The sequence below is a fragment of the Triplophysa rosa genome, linkage group LG17 (assembly GCF_024868665.1).
Source record: "Triplophysa rosa linkage group LG17, Trosa_1v2, whole genome shotgun sequence".
NCBI lineage: Eukaryota > Metazoa > Chordata > Actinopteri > Cypriniformes > Nemacheilidae > Triplophysa > Triplophysa rosa.
In genome coordinates, this window is record NC_079906.1 from 16,245,460 (window position 1) to 16,269,589 (window position 24,130).

At 39.8% G+C, this 24,130-nt stretch overlaps 3 protein-coding genes across 3 annotated transcripts; 1 reads left to right on the forward strand and 2 right to left on the reverse strand.

Moving 5' to 3' along the window:
• Window positions 1–5,937: 5,937 nt before the first annotated feature.
• On the reverse strand, window positions 5,938–8,169 carry foxd2 (forkhead box D2). Its single transcript, XM_057356962.1, has one exon. It carries the CDS (start codon window positions 7,746–7,748, stop codon window positions 6,639–6,641), a length of 1,110 nt encoding a protein of 369 aa, XP_057212945.1. The 5' UTR covers window positions 7,749–8,169; the 3' UTR covers window positions 5,938–6,638.
• Window positions 8,170–11,382: 3,213 nt separating this feature from the next.
• Window positions 11,383–12,848, reverse strand: foxe3 (forkhead box E3). The gene has a single exon (XM_057357325.1). It carries the CDS (start codon window positions 12,846–12,848, stop codon window positions 11,604–11,606), a length of 1,245 nt encoding a protein of 414 aa, XP_057213308.1. The 3' UTR covers window positions 11,383–11,603.
• Window positions 12,849–21,443: 8,595 nt separating this feature from the next.
• Window positions 21,444–24,111, forward strand: fam78bb (family with sequence similarity 78 member Bb). The gene is made up of 2 exons (XM_057355975.1): window positions 21,444–22,561; window positions 23,589–24,111. The coding sequence occupies exons 1-2, from the start codon at window positions 22,299–22,301 to the stop codon at window positions 24,109–24,111; spliced, it is 786 nt and encodes a 261-aa protein (XP_057211958.1). The 5' UTR covers window positions 21,444–22,298.
• The last annotated feature ends 19 nt before the right edge of the window (window positions 24,112–24,130 follow it).

A 24,130-nucleotide genomic window follows, 5' to 3' on the forward strand; every position in this document is an offset into this window, starting at 1 on the left:
CACTAGGCTGTATAGAGTGGGGTGGGGGAAAGGTGCTCGAGAGCGGTGGAACATTAAGTGTTTCGCGTCACCCGGTGAACTCGAGACTATTGTGCCCGTATGCTGGCGCAGATCTGGGAGGCAGGGGGCTCTGCCGTGTTAAGATCCCTTAAAGGTAGTACTAGGAGAGTGAAGTGCGGAGAGGCTTCATCCTGCTCTCTCTCTGCCCGCTGCCTCTTCACTTGAGTATGTTCTTTGGTATGTGTTGCTGCCCAGTCATTGTGTTTCTGGGCTCTCAATGGGCTTATCTCACTGGTGTGGCATCCGTCCAATAGTTTTAACGCAGTAACACTCGAACTGAACGCAACATATAGCTGTGTTTGACAATGTCGTTAGTTTGTCTAGGCACAAATCCTGCTTTAAAGGATACCACAAAAATAGGCTTTTTTCACAAATACAATAGGCCTAGTATTAAAATATGGTTAAGCACGTCCTTGCGTCCTGTAACGCATTGGTGTAAAATAATTAGTGACTTTAGTGAGCCTGTCATCTGTACCCAAAGAAAATCTCTGAAAATGTGTGCTGGTCCAGAGCTAACTATCCTCCCTAAAACCCGTGTCGGTGGTGAGGCGCGGCCGGGGAGCGTGAGACGGCTGAGGGAGCGAGGCAGAAGCGGGGAGGGAGACGCGCAAGACCAGGACTGGCTGTTTGATGGCCATTCCAGCTGAGCAAACAAAAACACCCCAAAACACGATGGACCTGGGAGTTGGAAAAATGTACAGGTCTGCTTTGAGGTCAGATTCCTAACCGTATCTAATTCAATTTCACAAACTGTAAGAAAACACAGATCTCGACGGAGCCTCTCCTTACAAACAACACACGGGCTTTCATCCGTTATCACAAAAGCATCAAGACAACGGGTCAATTCGTCCCGAAGCAAGTTCACTCGAGCGCGAGCGTAACAGTTACAGTTTCAAAATAATAAATGTGTTGAACCCAAATATTGTGATTCGTCCGTCTCGCTTTTTAACACACAAGTCTCCTCGAGGGGCTCCCGCCACGGTGTCAGTAGCCGGGAGAAGCGCACGCGCACGCGGTGGGCTGCTCGTGCGGTGGTCCGGTCAGCTCTGCTAAAGACATTAGTGCTGCGCTCGAGGAGAGCGCGGGAGGCTCATAGACAGCGCTCACTTCTCTAAATAAACATTAGTCTTAAAAAGTTTGGCCCCGCGACCTCTCTCTGATCGCATTTCACTCTGGATAGTAAACTTCATTTTTATCGCGGGACTTTCCCATTCTTTCCTAAAACAGTCTTTGGTTTTCAAAGATATGAAATACCTACATTGACAAAGTTTCTCTTTCACCTGGCTCTAGAACAGACACGTAGCCTACATCTCATTTCTTTAACGGTGGAAAATAGACCCGTTAAATATGACACGGGAATTAAGTTTTAATTTTCGAGATGAAAAGGCGTGCATGCGGTTGGCAAACTTGGTCGGATCATTCCAGAAAACCAAAAATCATTATTTTGTTTAGACAGACCTCAAAATTTCACACTAAGGGAAAATCTCTCGTACAGTGAGACTGTATAGATGAAATTTATGCCGCTCTTCGAGGCGACTCCACGTTTCACTTTTTCAGTGCTTAAATTGTCTGTTGCTGATAGTTTCCTGGACTGTCTAAATTGAAAAATCACTAGCTTTGTTGCAACCTCTGTATTTAAATGCAATTTACTAAATTGGAAAATTGCTGGAGTTTCTTTAGTTCTGCTTGCTAAAAGCGAACCCTCATTATTATATGTAATATGCCCGTGAACTCATTTTGAGAGGTGCCCATGTACGACTATTTGCGCGTAAAGCTGAAAAAGAGCCATGCTGCAACCAGTACATTAATTAAACAACATAATAAACCACCTTCAATCAAACGCAAGAATTTCTTTAGTTAGTCTAGAAAGAAGGTCCAGCCTGTAGAGACTTTTGCGCATGTACGTTGTGTTGAGAACGAGTGGTGGTATCCTGACCGGATGAGAGGAGTGTGCACGCAGACATGCGACAGCTGCCCCTCTCCATCAAGCTTTAAGTTCTTAGGTCACAACTTAAGCCTTCGGGCCTACGTAACGCCAACACTAAACCGTCACTAAGCCGGGTACCGTTTCAATATCCTGAAATCACATCTTGAAGGAGTGTGTTACTGTTTGGGGCAAACAGAGAAGATGCACTGTTGGCATGGATACTTTTTTTTAACGTAATATACAGTATATCACCTCCGCCGCGAGCAGCCGTTTTTGGGACGTATAAAGAAGCTATTGTGTTCATCTGATGACAGATCAGATTTTAGATCATTCTTCAGTAATCGGTCATCGGTCTCTATGTCCATGTGCGTCTCTGTGTGTGGGATGGCAGGCCAACAGCAGGTGTCCTTCAGCGAGTCCCAGTGAGTCGAAGTCGATGGGGCGAATACTTCCAAAGTTAATATTTTGTTTCCAGAGAAGAGGGGAGGCCTGTATCTCTGCTTTATTTACACATTCTAAATTAATTAAGCAGAGGATTCCTCGGTGCGCTAGAAAAACATGGAGGGGGAGATGCTGGGCTACGAGGGGAGGGCCTAATTTATTGTGGCCGTACATCTCTGCTTCATGCCGGGTGTCAGGGGACTCGGCCGTCGACATTCCTTCACAATGAGGGAGAAAGCTCCCATCATCTATTTCACAGCTTTAAATAAAATAGTAGAGAGAGAGAGAGAGAGAGAGAGAGAGAGAGAGAGAGAGAGAGAGAGAGAGATGCAAGCCTGCTAAACAACAGAAAAAAAGATGGTTAATTACAAAGCACGAATATAATTAAGGATTTGTAAACCTAGCGTTTCGTTATTTATGAAGCGATTAACAGAGTTTTCACCAAACACTTTGATACATATATAAAATTAAAAGTTTGCTTTTTTATCTTGATTAACAGACTTGCATTAAATGGACCAGTTGATGCTAAAACGCACATATACTCTGTAGTTTATATGGTTCATGCAGCAGGTGCCCCAGTTCATTTAAGGTAATATGTGATACATCTGGACCACTCTACTATCAACCAAATAGATAAGTTATGATCATGTAAAATGTTAGAATAATACAAACCATAATCGTGCAATAATAATAACAATTCTGTTCATTTTTAAAATAAAGCGTAAAATCTTCCTAAAACATATAGGCTATGTTTACAATACCTCCGAATATAATGCCGTTTAGATCATTTAATTTGTGAAAAAATACGTGAACAAAATATTACCATTATCAAAAATGTAAATAATATTATCAATAAAGTAACCTTTTTGTGAAAATAGAAAACCAAATAAACTGTGCACATCTTATGATTCTGAAATTTGGATACTTGCTAAATGAATGAAATACAAAACAAAAATGTTTGTATTTAAAGTCAAAACGACACATTAAACACCCATTCTCAAAATATAAATATAGATATCTCAGGATATGCCTATTAATTGTCCAACACATGTCCAGAAAGCGTTTCTAAATTAAATGCTGAACGATCAGCAAGACCTGGTTAATTCGGGCGCTATGAATTTATCTAAAACATAAATAATAATTATTATTATTTGTAAACTTGAGCTGAAAAAGGATTCAGAAACTCAGCACAGCAGCAAAATCTAACAACCCCGAAATATAGAAGTTAAAATAACCTAAACAAAAACACCACAACCTCATAAAACAAATGTTATAAATAGAACATTCTGTGTAAATACATCCATGTGCACCAACTACGACCAGAGATAATAAATCCAATCTCATACATTTCTAAACAATTTAAGAGCGAGTACAGATCGGCGGCGAAAATAGAAAATTCACTGCACGGAACAGTAAAAAACGCTTGATTGGTCTAATAAAAGCAAATAGGACAAATGCTGACAACATCGCAAAACGCAGAGAACACATAAGCACAACAGGCCTGAAGCAAATCCATGGAGTTGTTTTAGAGATATCCGTTTATAAATTACAACGATAGAAAATGAGATAAGTATATATATGCTTTGCTTCATGCCAAATCGTGGGTGGTCCCCTCATGGTGTAACTAACACGCCACAAGGAAAAAATGAAAGCGAAATGAACGGGCAATTAGAGGGATTTAAGGCCGTAACCCGTGATTTACACTTTCGATCCGATTAAAGGAGAGTGATGTAATTTCTCACGGAGAGACAACACAAGACTCAAAAGTATTGAACGCCAAGAGAGTTTCATGAACGCCCAACAAACTCGCATTTTGCGCACTTTAATCTACAGTCATTCTTTCTAAAAACTTAAGCTAATTGTCAACAATTCTTGAGGTGAAAAGAATGTAGAGTCACGACGAGATCTAAACAAGCGTGGGGCTGTGGATATTTTGTCTGTGACTACTATGTGAGCCATGGTGTTTTATTTGCTGTGTGCGTGCAGATCAAAAATTGTCTTTCTGACTTTGGGTGTATATAAACGTATGACCTCTGCCCTGAAGTCAGCCTGAAGTACTACAAAAAAGACACACTCACAAATTATTATTCTTATTACTACTATTGTTGTACTATTGTTGAAATTATTATGAAAATAATTTGTTTACAAAATAAAATTACTATGGCATCACATTTCTGCGTAATGTTTGGCTAAAAAGGAGGCCCCTCCGGTATAGCTACCTTAATTCCTTATAACGAACCAATTTAATGCACTTAAATATGGATTAAGAAAGAATAATAAATTGTAACAAAACAGTATATTGTTTTTCTTTATTATTTATATCCTAAATATGACTTATAAAGCGTGTGGAAATATAGTTTAAACTTTTTAGTTTTAATCATAATTTGTTTTCATGGTATTTTCGGGACAATATACATGACATTTTGAATTGATGGGCTACAACCACAAGCAACATGTTTGCATTCGCTTCAAAAGGATTTGTGGATTTAAAGACGAGGAAAAATACGGTGAGTCAGTCAACCCTCCCTTTATGCCTAACAACCAGTTGTCAAAAACACCCCACGAAGCAAATTTACCCATTTGCGCACGAACCAAGTAAATAAAGGCAGCTTTTTATACCACCTTCAGAACAGTACCGTGTGCTCGGCCAACTCTGAAATGGATTCATCGGTCTGTTTTGCGCACTAGGGCGAATTCCCGCTGCTTCTTTTGTACATGCTCGAGACATTACAGATGACATGAAAGCAGACAACCGAGAGTCTTTAGACGATCGCCTTTCAGAAGCAAATGTGTGTGGCTTGTCTCGCTAGGGACCACTTGCTGGGTGCTCATTCAGGCCTTAGGGACGAGGTCTTCAGTGACAACATCAACAAATGGGCAAAAAACTGCATTATTGTGGATTAGATTCCAGATGAAAAAAAATGCTACCACAAATTAGCAACGAATCCTCAAAAGACTTCGTGGGTATCCATGTAGAACCCTCGCATTCAATTATAGGCTTTCAAACGCTGATGTTCCCATTGCTTTGGCTCTTTGTCGTTTGCCAGCAACTGGTCAATTATCACGGCTCGAAAGCGCCACACAAGAGGAAACATGTGCTGGGCCCTCTGAATATGATGGGCAAATTTCACACGTTTATTTTTCACATTTAATTATTACGTATTTATCCTATTTCATTAAAAACAGTGTAAAGTAAATAAAACATTTTAATAGAGTAAATAAATGTTATTTGCCAATCTTATTGAGTGTCTTTACCCATTCTTTTTAATAAAAGCCTCTGGCACGAACTATATTCTTGAATTCATTGTGGTCATTTTCAAAATAATTTTAATGTTCACTTAACCTTCACAATTGTTTGCTGCTTAAACATTATATTTTGTGTCAAAACGTTTAAAAAAACACTCCGATGTATTTCGGTTAGGATTGAACTTCAAAGCGAAAATAAGTTAAGCATGAACAGTTAAAATTCACAAACATTTATTGTTTTGTCATTACAACAAAAATGACCTACATGGACATTGTTTTGTCTCTTTACATAGAACAACATTCTTTTCACAGATTATTTTTAATGGAATAATGAAATATGACGTATGCTCAAGAGTCAGACAGAAAGAGAGGTAATGCGATTTACACCAAAAACCACATAATCATCTATCAACAGATATAAAATAAGAATAAATTCACCAGAACACGTCTGTTGAGAGAAGGAGGGGAAGTGGGACCTTAACCTATGTAACCTATTTACAGCCCCCATTGTCTCTGGAAATGTGCTTTCAAAACAAGTAAATCCTGAGTTTCAGTCTCGGTATTGACAGTGCTTTTCACAAACTCACAAAATATACAAAATAATAAAATAATTAAAACAATCTTCATTTAAGTTCACCCAACGAGAAAAATGTATGTCAATAAGTACAAACTATTTCACTTTTAGGACAGCGGTAAGGGTCCACTGGCCGTCCAAAGGTGAACTCTTAACCTCATATTTAGCTTACTATTTACATCGTCTTAATTACCTCTCTTCGGCGCGTTTTCTCGTGTCAAAATCTTACATATGTACAGTCCATAAATATAATTAATTATCATTTCATTTAACAATTCAGAAACATAAAACGGGAGGCGTTTTAATCTGGCAAAAGTGTAAATCCTACCTTAGCAAATGAAGGAACAACCATATTAAATTGGACTGCTGCGCATTCAATTTGCTGCCAGTCTAGAAATGGCAATTGTTAAGGCTTGACGTTTTGCTCGAGAATGTCTGTGTGCCAGGCTGAAGCATAGTTTCTGGCGTCAGATTCAAATGATTCGTGGCCGATGCAAGTGAAGGAGTCAGCATGGCCAAGATCTGAGCCTGTCCACCCGGTTGCGCAGTGTAAGGAGAAGCCGGTGAGCTAGCTGCACCAATAATATTGTCTATAGAGAAGGAAGGCCGGCTCGAGGCGTTACTGTCCGTTTTAAGTGGCCCAAGAGTAGGAAGAGTCGGGCTGAGTTGGGGATAGAATGGCTTTCTCAACTCGGTACCTAAAAATGAAGGCAAGGAATGTGGCGTGGAGAATATTGAAGAAGGGGTCGGGAGCCCACAAGTTGCGTTTTGGAAAGGGAACGCGCCTCCTGCTTGGTGTGGGTGATAAGGGTGATGTGCGTGGAAATTCTGCAGCTGTAGGCCGTAGTTGTAACCGTAAGGTCCGTAGCCGAAGCCAGGTAGAAATCCTCCTGCGTCCCTAAGTATCTCATTGGTCTGGTGTCTTTTGAAGCGCTTCCTTCTGCGCAGAAAACTCCCATTGTCAAACATGTCGGCAGACTCTGGGTCGAGGGTCCAGTAATTGCCTTTGCCCGGGTTACCGGGTTCGCGGGGGATTTTGACAAAGCAGTCATTAAGAGACAGGTTGTGACGGATAGAGTTTTGCCACGCAGGAAATTTCTCCCGGTAATACGGGAACCTGTTGCTGATGAACTCGCAGATCTCGCTTAAAGTCAAACGTTTCTTCGGGCTCTGCAAGACAGCCATGGTTATCAAGGCTATATAGGAATAAGGGGGTTTTACCAATGCATTTTTCCCTGGTTTGTCCCCAGTCAACGCCCCAGTACTGTTTTCATCTCGTGGTCCTACCCGGTCACCCGGACAGTCCAAGCTGCTTTGGCCCGGAGAGATTGCGTCCTCCCCCGCGTTTTGGGATAGATTGTCATCGGAGTCATTGTCCAAGTGAAAACTGTGATGATGGTGAAGATATTTACCTTCTTTAACAATATCCCCACCAACAACATCGATGTCCACGTCGTCGGACAGAGCAGAACTGTCCGACATGTCCGTCCCCAGAGTCATCTTTGGAGAGTCTTTTTGTCTTCCTCTCTCGCGTTCCGTGTCCAGTCTCGTGTAGCACCCACCACAAGCAATGCGCCCTCCTCTCACTCACTTGTGTGCTCTGGACCGTCAAACTCCCCGTCCTCCAAATGTAAAGAATAAGCGTTCTTCAGATCCTGGAGCAGCATAAAATTGTATCTTACGCAGCTGTAAACCCGCAAAGAATAACAACAAACTCGCATAAAACAAGAACTGTCCGGAGCTCAATGCGCATTCAAGGCGAGCTGGACAGTCAGACCTAGATTTCCTTTTCACGCAACATGTAGTTGGCCCATATGCAATAAAAAACTTTTAGAATATAAAACTACAACTGTGCGTCCACTACGGGTTTATTTTCATTTTCAAAAAATCGTTATCGAGTACAGCTGTAGCGCGGCGCTTGAGTGAGTTTCCAAGTATACCCCCTCGCGGCTCTCAAAAACTATTTATCCAGACACCACAATCACGTGACCAACATGTCAGTAACCAGGAACTAGAGGAAGTTTAGCGCAGAAAACAGCAGCACGGGAAAGGAGAGCAAGTGCGTGTAATCTATTCTCCCTCAGTTGTGCGTTAGTCTGGAATCATGCATATATAAATTAACATTCGGGTCATAATAATAACGCATTAAAACGAAAACGATTCTGATGTGACAGTTTAAATTGTGCAGTTCACTGAAATAAAGTATTTGTCATATTAAAAAATATGACAAACTTTACTTTATTACATTAATTGGCATTTAATTGACATTTGATGGCTTTTACATTGGATTTGTATTTTTAATCTTTGTTTTGTTGATTTATTTTTGCAGCAATAGGCTACTTTTAAGATATATTCATACAGAAACAAAGAAAAAAAATCATTGAATTCCGATATGTTTATTTTTTAGGATGACCGAAAGATAATCATAATAAATCAACTAGGCCTAAATGAATTACTCACCCTAAAATGATTTAACGAATCAAAATAATCTATAATACACTGTCACATCTCAACAGCTGTTACAAATAGACGCGGTTTGTTATCACAAATAAAAAGGCTTTCAAAAAATCTTTATAAATTTATCATTTTAATAAAGTGCATGATTACTCAAAATCTGTGCTCATAAATTATAGCTCATTCCATATCTGGACATTTCGTGATATTTGTACATTTAAATAAATTGATTAGCATTTTATTATTAATACAAAAAAACAAATAAAAAACTTAGTTTACACGTGCCTGGGCTATTCAAATAAAAATGACAATTGTACGCTAAATTAATATTATAACACTCGATCATTAAATTATGCATATGAATAATTGTCTATGAATTGTCTATTTCATGGTTGAAATTGTGCTAAGGTTGCTCTTTTATTGCCGTCTCAGCTTCTCAGGTTTATGTTTTCTCGGTTCAGATCCTGGACTCCAGAATTCTAAACATCTCGGTTAACGTTTCTCACATAACTAACATACACTCCTGTAGCCTGTATAAACGGTAAACCTCCGATCTGCTCTAATTCATCGTGGCTTATATTGTGTGTATGAAAAGCTATGCCACAAAACGTTGGTTTGTAATTAGCCTTCGTTGTACACATTTTTATACCAAGTTTGTGTCTCAGACAGACTGTAATCCTTGGGATATTAAATATCAATAAAATGCGTTCTGCAAGTTTTCGTTTATATTTTCTTAATCATCCATTCTCTTTTTAATTCCGTTTGCAGTTTAACTATTTAATTAGCCTCTGCTCTTACTTCAAAATCAACACAGTTGAACTAATAACACACCAACTACTTAAAAAAATCAAGGGAGCAGTTTTAAAACCTAAAATAAAAACGTGGCCCAATTGTTTGTATTCACATCTTACCTGCTGGTGGTTCATGGCTAACATCGCTAAATTAAACTGAAAAAAGAAATAAGATACACATTTTAGTGCAGGAATTAAATAGATCTGTTTGTCTGAAATGGTCAATGTGACACTTGAGCTGGTATTCAGAGGTCAAGTTTGCATCCCCTGCAATGCCTTTATATCACCAACTGCATTTGATTTCTGATTTCTATGGCTTAAAACAGGATTTGCTCTAATTGGGCTATCGGTTTACAGGCGGATAATTGAGCAGTGCTTTTTTAATTGGGCCTTTTGCCATGCGTGAAATCTCGGGTTTCTTATAGGCCTAAGAAATATTATGTATACATATTAAGTAGGCTACTGAATAAACCTTTGATATAACTTCTATTCAAAGAGAACAATGTTTGGAAATGTCTGCATGAGACTCTGAACAACACGAATGTCATAGTGGAAATCATAGGCGACATTACCTTCAATTTTTGGCCTAAACTGACAAAAAGGGTTTCGCTTACTATTGCCGCTTTTAAGTGGACTCGCCAGTCGATGTGTTGAGGGCTGACGTGAATAAAACGACTCTAGGAACGGATACTGTCACTATACCACGTCACTGCCTCCTAGCGGTTATCTGGTGCACTCTACAGCTGCAAAAAGAAATTTTTAAAAGGAGTTGAGCTTAAACTTTGCATGTATACAGTACATATAATAATTGCGTACACGCAAACTCAATTGCATTTTGAGTATTGCAAAGCTGTACTACAGACTATAATTCTGCAATAGAGAATTAAAGAAATGTTGGTAAAAGGGTACCCTTTTTTCCCACTGTAGAGAGCCCAAAACGAGCAATAAACGTTGTGATATTAGAAAACAGAAGATGGCCCACAGTAAGATAACGTGAGACATTAGTTGAGGCGATTATTATTATTATAAATTGCAACGTTCTGGCGAAAACCCTGCCATGGTCTTCACTTGGTCGTGCCTGACATCTAGTGGACGTAATATGTATACATAATATGCACCAAATATGGACAGATTAACCTTTAAATTAGCCATTTGGCCAGTTGATGTCGCCCATTCACCAGCGAAATTAGTGCACATTTACACAATTTGTGATTATGGGTGAAGTCTTTCAGAGTTATAAATCGCAGGTATATGATTAAAAGCGTTTAATGCAATTAAGTCTACAGCACAACGATACAGTGTTACATCGTATTGCAATAAATTAATTATAGTTAGACTTTGTCTACGTTTCTATGTTGGCAAACTGAATGTATGAACACACATAATATTATTTTAGATGAGTTATATACTGGAAATGTATATATTTTTACCTTCGTGATAGCGTACTACTAAATTAAACAAAAACATTTTAATAGGGTCTTTGGAAAATAGTAGAGGCGCAAAAATTAAACCCAATTAAGGTAGCATAATGCATTGATAAAGTTTGACACTAAACGACAGGTTGTTACAATCATGTAGGCGTACAAACTTCAGAAACAATTAAAAAAGGTGTTAAAAAAGATACGGATGTAATGATCTAAAAACTGTACTAAAAGTATTATTATTATTATTACTGATGATATATTATATAAATATATATTTAGCAGATAAATCTTCAAACATCAGCATAACCATTTTTAAAATTATTTTAAAAAGATGACAAACAGAAAGAATGACAAGAAACACATTTATTTATTTACATCTATACCTCGAACAAGAGGCTGTTTTCTGGTTCCGATAACCAATGTTTTCGACTACATATAAATAACTATACATTACTTTTTATTTTAGCTAACAAACAGGCCTATCTATAGCCTACTTTCAGCTTAGTGTTAATTTTTACTACTTACACTCCACTTCTATTACATAACATTTGTCAAAAATATGACACTTGTTCACAATGCCTGAGTAAGCAATAAACGTAAAACACAAATTTAGTTAGTTAGTCACTTGAACACTAATATCTAAAACGTCATTTGTCATGGTCAGTGCACGAGTTCTGGTCGCTCTTTCACATGTATCGCTCTAGTCCAGGGGCAAAATTTGCTTGTCTCATATATGTATTATTGTAAGAGTTCATTGCTGGTCCGGAGAGACCTAAAAGGGATTCCGTGTGCTCAGCGCACGACCCAGAAAGCACAGTCGAGAGCGCAATTCTATTCCCTGAACAGTACGCTTGTGAACCCTCTGGAGAGAAATTGGACTGCGAGATCCCGGAAAGGTGCGTCGGTGATGCTGACGTGGGGTACGCGTAGCTGGTGGTCATGTTTGAAGCAATTCCAGTGTTCCTACTTGTGGGATTCATCAGTTGTGTCTGAAAGCATGTAGGGTCGGAGGTCGATACGGAACAGGTGGATGTCATTATACCCATGTCTCCCGCGCCGAGTCCGAGCGACTGCGTATTGAGGTCTCCTCCTGGTCCACTTTGCATGACCGTCTGCTGACTAATGATATTATCGATGCTAAACATCCTAGTCTGACCTTGCGCCGATGTCTGATAATGATGCAGCATCGTTGGATGCGAAGATCCAGTCAACTGAGACCCGTAACCCGACGTCATACTGGGGTACAATGTGTTGGGGAATGTCTGTCTACCCATAGCTGTGGGCGTAAACGCGCTGGAGCTCTGTATGTACCCAGGGTACGTGCTCACATCAGTCCGCTTGAATCTTTTTCTTCTTCGTAAAAAACTGCCATTATCGAACATGTCCTCAGCGCCGGGGTCGAGCGTCCAGTAGTTTCCTTTGCCGGGCCTTCCGGGCTCTCGAGGGATCTTCACGAAACAGTCGTTAAGAGTGAGGTTATGCCGTATTGAATTCTGCCACTTTTTAGAGTTCTCGCGGTAAAACGGAAAGCGCTCCATGATAAATTTATAGATGCCACCCAGTGTGAGTTTTCTCTCGGGTGAGTTGGCGATGGCCATTGCTATGAGGGCGATGTAACTGTAAGGTGGTTTTCCGCGCTGTACCGGCCTTTTTCTTCGCCGGCTCCCAGTGGCAGGCAGATGTTCCTCGGTTTGACCCACTGGAATCCCTTCGTCATTTTCTGTGTTTGGACTGCTGCCCCGTGGCTCAGCTTTGATTAGAACACTGTCATTCGTTCGAGCTTGGTGGTGGAGGGGAGCAGGAGGAATCGGGGATTCCAGGCTCAAGTTTGGAGACATCACCACCGGACTGGCCGCCTCGGCAGGCGAGTGGTGCGACTCTGCCGTCACGTTGCACATGCCCGTGAAATAAGAAAAATTTGCAAGATTCATAAAAGTTTGATCAGTTATGGATTTTGGTCTAATTCTATGAAGCCAATAATAGGCTGTAAAAACACTAACAGGAACGAAATAAAGTTGCGCGCTCTCAGCTGGAGATTACAGAGATGTTTGTCTAACCAGGTGAGTGGGCCGGGGGGAGTTTTATACACCGGGTGGAGTGACGACACTGGCACCTCGTGACGATCGCTTGGGCGTTAGAGACAGTTCAACAAAGAATGTAAGTTCATAAGATCGCCATTAAATTTCAGTTTGGACAATGTATGAACTTAAAATAAATGCGTAATTAAACTATTTTTATGTTAACACCAAAACTGAGGTCAAACTAAAATTTATGAATGAATAAACCGTTCATGCTTCTTGTTAATTATAGCCTACACTTAAAAATACGGTGCTTCACCATGTCTTTCATGTAAGAACCATTTATGGAACCACATGAATGGTTCCTTGAGAAGCTTTAAAATCCAAAGAACCTTTCACAAAAGGTTATTTGTTGTTAAAAAAGGTTACCTTTTTAAAATACTATTAAAAGCAACAAAGAAATTGTTCTTACAAGTACCCTTGTGTGAATGGAAGTTGCTTCTATAGCTTCGCTTTTCTAAAAAGTGCATAACAGTCCTACCTCTCCTAAAGGAAGTGGTACCCGATACCTGATTATGACCCTGCAATATACATCATGAGATGTAAGATAAGGACAAAGTGGCTGACATAATAACTTCCACTGACATGGAGGTCTGACAGGATTAGAAACTGAAGGTTGGGGAGGTGAAGGTTTACCCCCTAGACAATGTAACGGTCCTTAGAGGAATTTCTTGAAAAATCACTAAGTCACTAAAGATCTGAAACATTTCAGTAGCAAATTTGTTGAAAGAAGAAAATCCTCAAATCACAAGAAAGGACTGACAAAAAAAAAACGTTGAACTATCTTGATCAACCTCACCATTTGCCCAGCATTCAGTGTGTATCTAGGACAGAAACAACACACATAAGGCTGTAAAAGACTTCTCAAACTAACTCTCAATCCTCCAATTGAAAAATAAAATCAAGCCTCTAAAAACAGCAATTGAGCTATGAAAGCATCACAGTACGTTAAGAAAATACGGTAGCTGCTTTATTTATACTCTCCAGAATGAGACGGGAAAGGAAAAGAAGATGATAAACTGAAGTCATTGTTACAATGATTGAATTACAAAACGACACGAGAACGAAAAGAGTTGATGTGCCAAGAGAATTATCCACATCTGTACCGACTATCTAAATCTATCAGAGAATTACAAGGGCTTTATTTTTCAACACAAGGGATCTACAGGAATGTCAGGAGTTAGAAAGTTGCTGTGGATCTTTTACTTCCTCTTTTAACAATCACATAAGTCTCTCAAAACTAATGTAATATTATTAATAAGTTATATAGATGTTAAATTGATAAACAGAGTGACAGTAAGCAAGATTGAGACAGTACTGGACAGACAGTATGTTTTCAAAGCGAGACCTCATCCAGCAGGGATCTGACTGATAAGAAAGAAATGGTAGGATCAGGATGAATAAGACCAGAGTCATAAAGTATTACAGCGTTCATAGCACAAAGCATGTGGCAGCCTCAGCCCACGCCCCTCCCAGCGCCCAGACGGACTAAGCCCAGCTAGCCCAACACAGTGGCTGGCTAACAGCTTCAGACAGGCGTGGGATCAGGGTTGTATCCAAGCAGGATCTGCCTCTAGTGCTGCCAGGTCAGGCAGACAAACAAGGGCTATAGCCAGGAAACAGCCCCTCATCCCCCACCCTCATCCACCAGCCCCAGGGTGTACCATCTCACGGTAATCCCCGTTATTTTACTCCAGCATCACACACACACACACACACCACAGATTCACAGTCTCCCAACTCCTGTAAAGTCTGAAGTGAAGTATCACAATGTTTACATGTTCACAAGCATGCACACAAACTCTCATCGTGTTATTCATTGATGGATGTGTCAGCATGTACATCAATTGACAGTAACATCGCAATATGTAACATTTCTTAGAGACTTAGAGGTTGTATGGAATTAAATGCAACCTCAAGTAAAAACATAAGCCGAACAGCTTTGGTACCACCAACAGTGACCCCAAGAAGCATCTTGACATAAATGACTATTAAAAAGTTTAAAACAATTGACTAAAATGTTTTTCATCTTAAAGGGACACTTTTACAAAAATGTAAATTCTGTCATGAATTACTCACCCTCAAGTTGTTCCACACCTGTAAAAAAATATTTCTGTTGAACACACAAAGAAAGATATTTGGAAGAATGTTAGCAAATGAGATTTTTGAGGTTTTCAAAAAATGCTTGTCAAAGGTGTCCCAGAACAGTTTGCTTTGCTAAATTCTGCAAAAATGTCTTCTTTTGCGTTTAACAGAACAAAAAAATATAAAACAAAATATCTATGGTAGTCAATAGTGCCCCAGGAATCTCAGTTGCTAACATTTTTCTAAATATCTTTCTTTGTGTACAACAAAACAAAGAAATGTATACAGGTTTGGAACAACTTAAGGAAGAATAATTCATGACAGAATTGTCATTTTTTGGGTGGACTATCCCTTTAATTTGCACCAACATCCTTTCATTAGACAACTAAAATATAACAATTTAATGAATGTTTATAGCTGCACAGCTGTGTTATTCCATAGTTTTGATGAGTTTGCTATTAAAATGTGGTAAAAGTAAGTGTTTCTATTCTTTTGAATGGTAGTGTGTAAGCCACATTTAAAGATGTTCCAATTTCATTGCATTGGATGATACAATTTTAAACAAAGAGGCCAAATGAATAACGTCCTTTTGCTTGCAAAGTGTGCTACCATTCTTTAAAGGAACAAAAGAAAATTTTGTCATCACTTTCCCACCTCTTCAGTTCACATGCATAAGCATGTCATGACCTTTATTTCATGAAACACAAAAAGAGACATTAAAAAGACACAATAAAGACATTATTTTTGTAAGCAATTAAAATGAAGGACAGCTGAAGCTTTCAAAAAAGGACCATAAAAAGGCTGATATGACTTGCATTATTTTACATTAGCTATAGCTCTCCTTCATAAAAGTTTTTAAAAATGTTGATAAGTCTAATGGTCTTGAATGGCCGTTACTATGATTTAGTTCCTATTCATTGTAATTTCACATAAAAGAATGACAGCACACTTCTCAATTTATTTTACAATCAAAAATAAAGTTGTATGGGGGAGGCAGAATTTCCATTTTTTTGTAAACTATTACTTTAAAATGTATTCCATTTGGTTTAATATTATTTTAGTGCAACAATATTTGTATTTTTATGTTCAAATACATACCACAGTATACACTAGTTTAACACTATTTACTTTCATTACAGTAACACAACTCATCTCATATTTTAACCCAACTCTATATAATAACCTTTTCGATGTTAAAAGACATATTTTTGATATTGAGCCTGAGATCTGTCATTCTATCAGATCAGAGCGTGGAAAGAGAGAGATCTGAAGGAAGAGGAGTTAGTGAGAGAGAGAGAGAGAGAGAGAGAGAGAGAGAGAGAGAGAATTGCTGAGTAAACACTTAGAACTCATTCATTTGCACACTGGCTCCAGGCAGGGTTGGGGTTCGAGAGGGGGGTGCATGAGAAAAAGAGAGAGAGAATGAAAGAGTGCAAAGCGAACGAGAGAAAGCGCTGCCCCTTTTCTTACCCAAGCTCATCAAGTACGGGCCAGGGCTCCTGAAAACAGCAGGATTAGTGGAGGGCTGGGGTTCGGTCATGTCGGCTCAGCCCACATCACTCCTGTACTGCACGCTACGCTGCTTCGCTAAAGCATTTCAACATGGTTCTCACAGAAACACGCACGCAGACACAAACCATATAGATACTTACTAGCACGCTCTCAAAAGCATAAAGTACATCACATAGGTCACTGATGAACATTCTTAAAGTAAAAATCAACACACATTTTTTTCAATTATATATTTCTACTTAATTCCCTCTTGTACGACTGCATTTAAAGGATATAAGTGGATACAAGTAACATGCACTTATGGTTATAATCTTCTATTAGCACAATGTCAGTTCACCTACAAGTTTACCTCTAATCTATACGTTTTGGTCAAGCTCTACATCCATTGCTTGATTTTATCACTAAACTCCTAATGACAGCTCTTATTGATTTTGACCCTTAGGGCCTGCTCTCATGCACGAAGAGAATTCACGTTCACTAGCACAAATGCAGTTACATCCTGACCTAAACCACTCTTCCCTCCTTTTTTTAACTAAGCCATTCTTTTTGCTGTGCAGCAATAGTAAAAATAAGCCAACACTGTAAAAAATGATTTGTTGCTTTTTGTTGGTTCAACTTTATAAAATAAGATAAATGAGATAATTAATCTTAAAAATATTAGTTAACTCAATGAATTTGATGCGAATTCGTTGTGTTGACTAACACCGCAACCTTACCGAACGCTATGCAATGAAATTCCTGCAATAAGCAATTTGTCTGTCCATACCGACTGTGAAAAAGGGGCATGACGCGACAATCAATCACAAAACACAGCCAATCAGAACCACGCACTGCAGCCGGAGAGTGCACATAGACAGATAGGACCTGTTCTCATGACTTCAGTGATGCCTCACAGGATGCTATAAGTTCAGAATCTAAAAGTATGTAATCAAACGCATAGAGGCTGTCCTCAGCCATCCATGTTTGGCGATTAATATTCATGAGGTGTAGAATTTACATCGAATGAGATCGTTGTGTGGGCGGAGCTGTCAGCCGCGACGTCACTGCCGTTGCTGCGCGACTCGGCTGGTTAGGACAAAACCATTAACATTGAAAAGATACCTTTTATCGCGACGTCGCATCGCCTTTGGACAAAAAGACAATAAAATGCATTAGAACACGTTGTAATTTTAAAATTTGCCCACACTGTATGCGTCGCGATGCAACAAACCCATTAGAACAAGCCGTGTGTCGTGTCGCGTCGGGCCGAACGCGTCCAGGGTAGACAAAGTGAACTATTTTTAAGTTGAATTAACTAGATTTTAAGGCAACCATTTAACTTATGTTTTTACGGTGAATAATAAAATTAAAGGCATCTGACAAATTTACAAGAAACTTCCAGTCTGTGCTTTTATGCTTTTTATTCTGTCATGGTGGGATCTCATCAATGCAGTTGCACATATTTCACGTAAATGAAATGACAGCCTAGACAAAGATCTTTCTCTGAACTAACTCTGTAAAAGTTAACCCCATAAATGCCTGAACCTGTCAAACAGGAATTTCTGTCAACAAGCTAATTACATAAAGCAGGGATCCATCAGTGGTCCCTCATCTTGTAAATCCACTGGGTGTTACACAGAATCTCTATTTGGACAGAGTAAGCCTCAGGATGACCACATCATAGCTGATGCGAAGAACCAGTGTGACTAAGCGACAAATAAACATAAACTGTCTATATAGCATTCCTGAATGTTCATTGCACATTTACAACCCACAAAAAGAAAGAGAAAACATAAAAAAATGAACCCGCAAAATGTAAGGTAGTTTACTCTCTTTTGTTGGCGGTTTAGGTTTGTTGATGTTGAGAAGTCTACTGCCCTGAGTGGGAAGTGTCCTGAGCAGACCGGAGATTCTTTGTGTGTTAGGTGGCCCAGACTGCAGATTGAATGTGTCTGTCTATAAGAGAAAGGGGGTTTTGAGAAAGCGGGCATGTGAAGTATTTTGAAGCACTGCGGAAAGTTGAAATTAGACACATTAAACTCCCGAAGAATATACGATTCTTTTTTATTGTAAAATATTTTTTAATCCAAAAACAAATGCTGCCACTAAAATAATGGGTTTATAATTTAAGTTTTATGAGAATGAAACAAAAAAAATAAAAACAGATAGTTATAGATAGCCATGGCAAAGAGAAAACTAAGTAAACATACTCCATTTTCTAGGGGTACCCACACAGCAAAATCGGCAGTGTTAAAAAAGGTCAAATTAACACTCACGGTGTACAGTATATATAATCCACACTCTCAAATTTGACCTTTTTTAACACTGGCGATTTTGCTGTGCACTAATCTAATTCAGTGGAAAAATTTTGCAAGTGATGCAGGAGAGGCCACAGGGCTATGAGAGGCGAGCCAGAGACAACCACAAACAGACAAGAGCCTTCTTTCTCATTCCAGACTTATCTTTCAACAGACACTTCTCCTTGTCTTTACCTGCTTATTCCATGAAAAAAACTAGGTAAAATCCAAGAAGTAACGTTTTCGATTTGGGTTCTGTTGAACTATTAAAAAACTTTAATTTTATTACAAGCTTTCAAAAAAACATGCAAACACTTCACCAGCCCGAAAGTCTGGCATGAGTAGTAGCATTGAATAGTGATGAGAGATGGAGCCTCAGTATCTCAACCCTTCATTACATCAGGGAAAAAAGAGAGAATGGACAGTGAGAGATAGCATGAGAATGGCACGACAACATAACATACACATCTGCCTACATTCTGTTCACACTCACAAACTGGTCCACACACACACACAACTCAGCTTTTATCTTCATGACATTTCATTAAAGCAGAAAGGTCAGATGCAAACAGGTTTCTGATGAGTTCCTCACCTTCTATGCTCCACCCACTATTCATCCAGTAACCCACACACACACTTTTCCTGTCACCAGAAGACACCATCTACACCCCACACATGCCATCGGGTGCTCAGATGTTTTAGGAATTTCACTATTCCACTAGTCACTATTTTTTACTACTGCCTGGTCCCAGCTCCATCTGCATTGCATGGATTTAAGTGTATTGTACTTGTTTACCAAAGGAGGATTCCCATGCATGTCTTTAAAAGTCCCATCACAGAGTCACATTACAGGGATTGAATAGGCGGTAAAGTGGTCTAGACCTGTGCTGTATAGGTGAGAGAAGTCCTGGATTATTTACCCACCCATATAAGGATTACAGACCATTTTAACCTGTCCATTAGTCCATTAGTATTGGGCTATTTTAGACAGACAGGCTACTTTACAGACATAAACCACCTCTGTTACTCTCATTCTCTTTCTTGACCTAAACTCTAATCCATATCTCCAGAAGCCAGAGTCGGATGACTGAATTTAAAATCCAGCTTCCTTTCTTTTCTCTGCTTCTCTTCCTCTGATGGCTAACTCTCTTGTTCTTAGCCAGGCAAAGACAGGTGAGATCTTGTCCCCAAGAGTCTGGAAACACAAAAACCTTAAAAAGCATTTGTCAAATATGGCTATATGTAATCAAGTTGATAGTGCACATTGTACTTTTATACAGCGTATATTTTGCACTATAGAATATATTTTTATAAGAAACTTTTGTCATTAAAATAAGAAACAAGACAATGTTGCCAAGTAGACTTTACACACACGAAAGCAATCGGATACACTCTTATAACATGTCCAATCCGCATTCGTCATAAGCAACATGGCCCCCTGCTGGACAATTTAGTAAATGCAGAAAATGCCTTCAGAAACGGTAACATTCCAGCAAAATAAAATCACTCGAGTTGTGTAAAAATAGTCCAAAAAAGAAGCAAATATTACAATAAATGATACAATGTGTATCTATTGTCAAATAATATATATTTCGTTTTTATTGAAAGCTTCCATTTCATTACAAATACTTTTTGGCGTGGTCTCCACAACACTCCCTTCATCATTGCAATGGCAGATAATGTGTCTCTGCACATTAGTTTTTCTTTAGTTTAAAGTTTGAAATGCACCCAACAATGATACTTTATTTTCCTGTGATGTCACTCACACCTGTACACATTTAACCAGTCAAGTCACACTTTATTTCGGGGTGAATTTAGATAATCATCATCATTATAAGACTGCACGGTGATACTCTCTGACAGTGAAACGGATAAATCTGACATGAGTTCGCCTCAATGACGACAGTCCATCCCTGCCGGTTGTCATGGTTACACGGAAAGCTATCAATTAGGAAGCGGAACATGTTTCGCTGCTGTATAATCTCCCCTGCGCGAAAATGTATAGTTCCCTAAAGGTAAACTAATGGTTATTTTCAGTTCCGCAACTAAACATTTATATATATATATATATAAAGGGAGCAGCAATACTGCCCATTTAATCCAAGTATTGTAAGTAAGAGTTCATTTTGCTTTAAAAATTTGATCAAAAAGAGACATCTGAACGATCACGTGCCATAAAATGAAAAAAAGCTATAAAAAAATTAGAAGATATAAAGCCATACTCTACCGGATCACATTATCACGACATTTGTATTCCTAACAAAGTGTAGCTACTTAACATCCTCAAGGAATCAACCAGTGTTTAAAACCCTCTTCCATTACAAAGAACCTTTTGTGTAACAGATAGATTTTGTGAATGTTAAAGGTTCTTTATGGAACCACAGTATAACATAGAACCGTTAAAGAAACTTTTTTTTAAAGTGGAGAAAATAATTATGACATATATTAATAAATATTTAACAGCAAACATCAACTTAAGTCAATAGGTTCAAACTCCCGTAATATGAGCCCGCCTTTTATTGCATTTAACAATCGTCTTATTGCAAGATTTCACTGCAATATTGCATTATTTTTCCCAGATTTGACAAACTGACAAGATCAGCGGAGTGAATCTACGTGAGCAGATCTATAACGCACTCCCACGCGCCTATGAGCGTTCATTCAGCACCACAGCAACTGAACAGCGACAGCGGCGCGCATGCCAATAACGGAGACGCGCACTGTTTATTCAAACGGTCAGGATGAAAGTGCACAGATGAAGCTGTTATATTCCAAGTTCAGCGGTCTATTCAATTTCATTCGGATGCTTTGCATGTCCATGTGGATTATTTATGCTTACGGAAGGTTTACGCTATAACGTAACGTAACGTCAGATGTGATGTGATCGAAAGCAACATACCACAGGCGTACGATACTTTTCGCGGTTCCTCTGCCGTAAATCATGCGATACTTTGAGAGTGTTTATTGTTCGGAAAGGACAAAAATCAAGCAAAAAACGGAGGATCGCGAGCATCTCTCGTCGAGGCGAGAGGTCCGCCACACCTGACTGTTTCTGCTCTGCCTCCGGTTGTGAGATGAAAACTCGGACCAGAAAGAAACGGATAAAAGGGCACAGAGCTGCAAAAGGACATGTGGATTTAACAGAGAAGATATACAATTAATGTGGGCCCAAAACAACCCTCAACTCTGTTAGCGGGTGACAATCACAAGCTTGGGAATGCCAAAGATCAAGAAAGGATCTTGCAACCTGTGGAGATCTATAGCTGTTGGTTTAGAATAGCATGACAGTGATTTGATATATATAATTTTTTTCACTTAAATGTATTTATTGTGAGAAATATCTGTATTAAGCGCCTGAACAGGATCAGACACCCGACTATAAAAGCACACCCCTACTTGCTGGTTACCCCGATTCTGACCCTCTCCAGTCATGGGCTGCCTTCAGAGTGTCGCCTGTAAGCCGCGCATTAAGCGTGAGAACATTGTTGTTTACGACCTTTCAACTACAATTGACCATTGCCCGACCGTAATCGAGGAAAACTCACCCATAGTGCTCCGCTACAAAACCCCATACTTCAAGGCCTCCGCCCGGGTAGTGATGCCCCCGATCCCTCGTAATGAAACTTGGGTGGTGGGTTGGATTCAAGCGTGCACTCAAATGGAGTTCTACAACACTTACGGAGACCTTGGCATGTAAGTTTATCTTCAACCTGTCAAGTATTAAGTCTTTGCTTGACTACAATCATCCTGTACAATAGATTTTCCACCGATAAGCAGGTTGACAAATTTAGGGACATTTAACTCAAAAATGAAAATTTTTGCATCATGTATTCACCCTCATGTCATTTCAATGGCAATTCCTGTATGACTTACGTTTATCTGCAGAACACAAAAAAAGATATTTTGAAGAACGTAACCAAACACCATTGCACCCCATTGACTTTCTTTGTATGGACACAAAACCAGAGACATTTCTCAAAATGTCTTATTTTGTGCTACACAGAAGAAAGACTCATAAGTTTTCAACCATGAGGATGAATAAATTATGACAGAATTTTTATTTTCCTTAAGGTAAACTGACTGTGTGACTGTAGGAATCGTGTCTGAATCAAGAAAGGATAAGTTCAGTGCAATGCAACAGTGATTTATATTCACAGTGTGTCTTCGCATACATCACCTCGCTGCCTGACGGGTTGAGTGTTTGCACCTTCATCATTCACTGCTCTTTCATTCAAACTCCCACAAATGAGTTTCACAGATTGTCAGTGGATCAGACCAGAGCTAGTAGATAAAAACTGAACAGATGCTCTGAAACACGAATGTGGTCGCACTAAACACAGACAGCATTGCCGGGGAACACGCTTAATGCCTGATCTGCAAAAGAAGACAGAGCATTCTCACACCCACCCACAATCCCTGTGACGTGTGATGTGGGCCCTTCTGATGCTGCCGGGGGGCCTGTCTGTGTGGAGGTGCGGACATGTGTGTGGGGGTGTGCATCACTGACTGCGCGGCTGCGAGACAGATGGTACCGTACCGAAATGCCAGAGCTGGGTTATACCTAACAACACCCATATACATTAATGTCCTCTCACACTGAGTCATTTTACACTGCCAGCTGGGACCTTGCTAATGAATGTCATTACCACTACTCCTTCAGTTACATGTGCAGCAAAACCAACGCATTCATTTGTTAACCTCTGAACTTCAATCTTTGCAGGTCAAGCTGGGAGTTGCCCGAGTTAAGAGAGGGACTCGTGAAAGCCATCAGCGACTCGGACGGCGTAAGCTACCCGTGGTATGGAAACACTACGGAAACGGTGACCCTCTCCGGACCCACATCCAAGCCTTCCCGCTTCACAGTTAGCATGAATGACAACTTCTATCCTAGCGTAACGTGGGCCGTACCTGTGAGCGAGAGCAACGTGCCTTTGCTAACACGGATCAAACGGGATCAAAGCTTCACCACTTGGCTGGTGGCTCTAAACATGGCCACACAGGAGAAGATCCTTCTCCAGACAGTCAAGTGGAGGATGAAGGTGGACATCGCAGTTGACCCCACCAAGCCGCTGGGCTCCCGAGCGAGACTCACTGGACGGCTGCACCAGGACCAGCCCAAGGTGTTGACCCACATGGAGCCCATCCCAACTAACGCTCTGGGCAACCCCAATGCCAATGATGCCCAAGTGTTGATGTGGAGACCCAAGCGAGGCCCACCATTGGTAGTCATCCCATCTAAGTAGCAGGTCATGAGAAAACAAG

Coding starts and splice junctions, on each gene's coding strand:
- foxd2 (XM_057356962.1), bottom strand. CDS start 7,748: ATGACTCTGGGGACGGACATGTCGGACAGTTCTGCTCTGTCCGACGAC.
- foxe3 (XM_057357325.1), bottom strand. CDS start 12,848: ATGAATCTTGCAAATTTTTCTTATTTCACGGGCATGTGCAACGTGACG.
- fam78bb (XM_057355975.1), top strand. CDS start 22,299: ATGGGCTGCCTTCAGAGTGTCGCCTGTAAGCCGCGCATTAAGCGTGAG. Junction 22,562..23,588: donor ACTTACGGAGACCTTGGCAT/GTAAGTTTATCT, acceptor CAATCTTTGCAG/GTCAAGCTGGGAGTTGCCCG.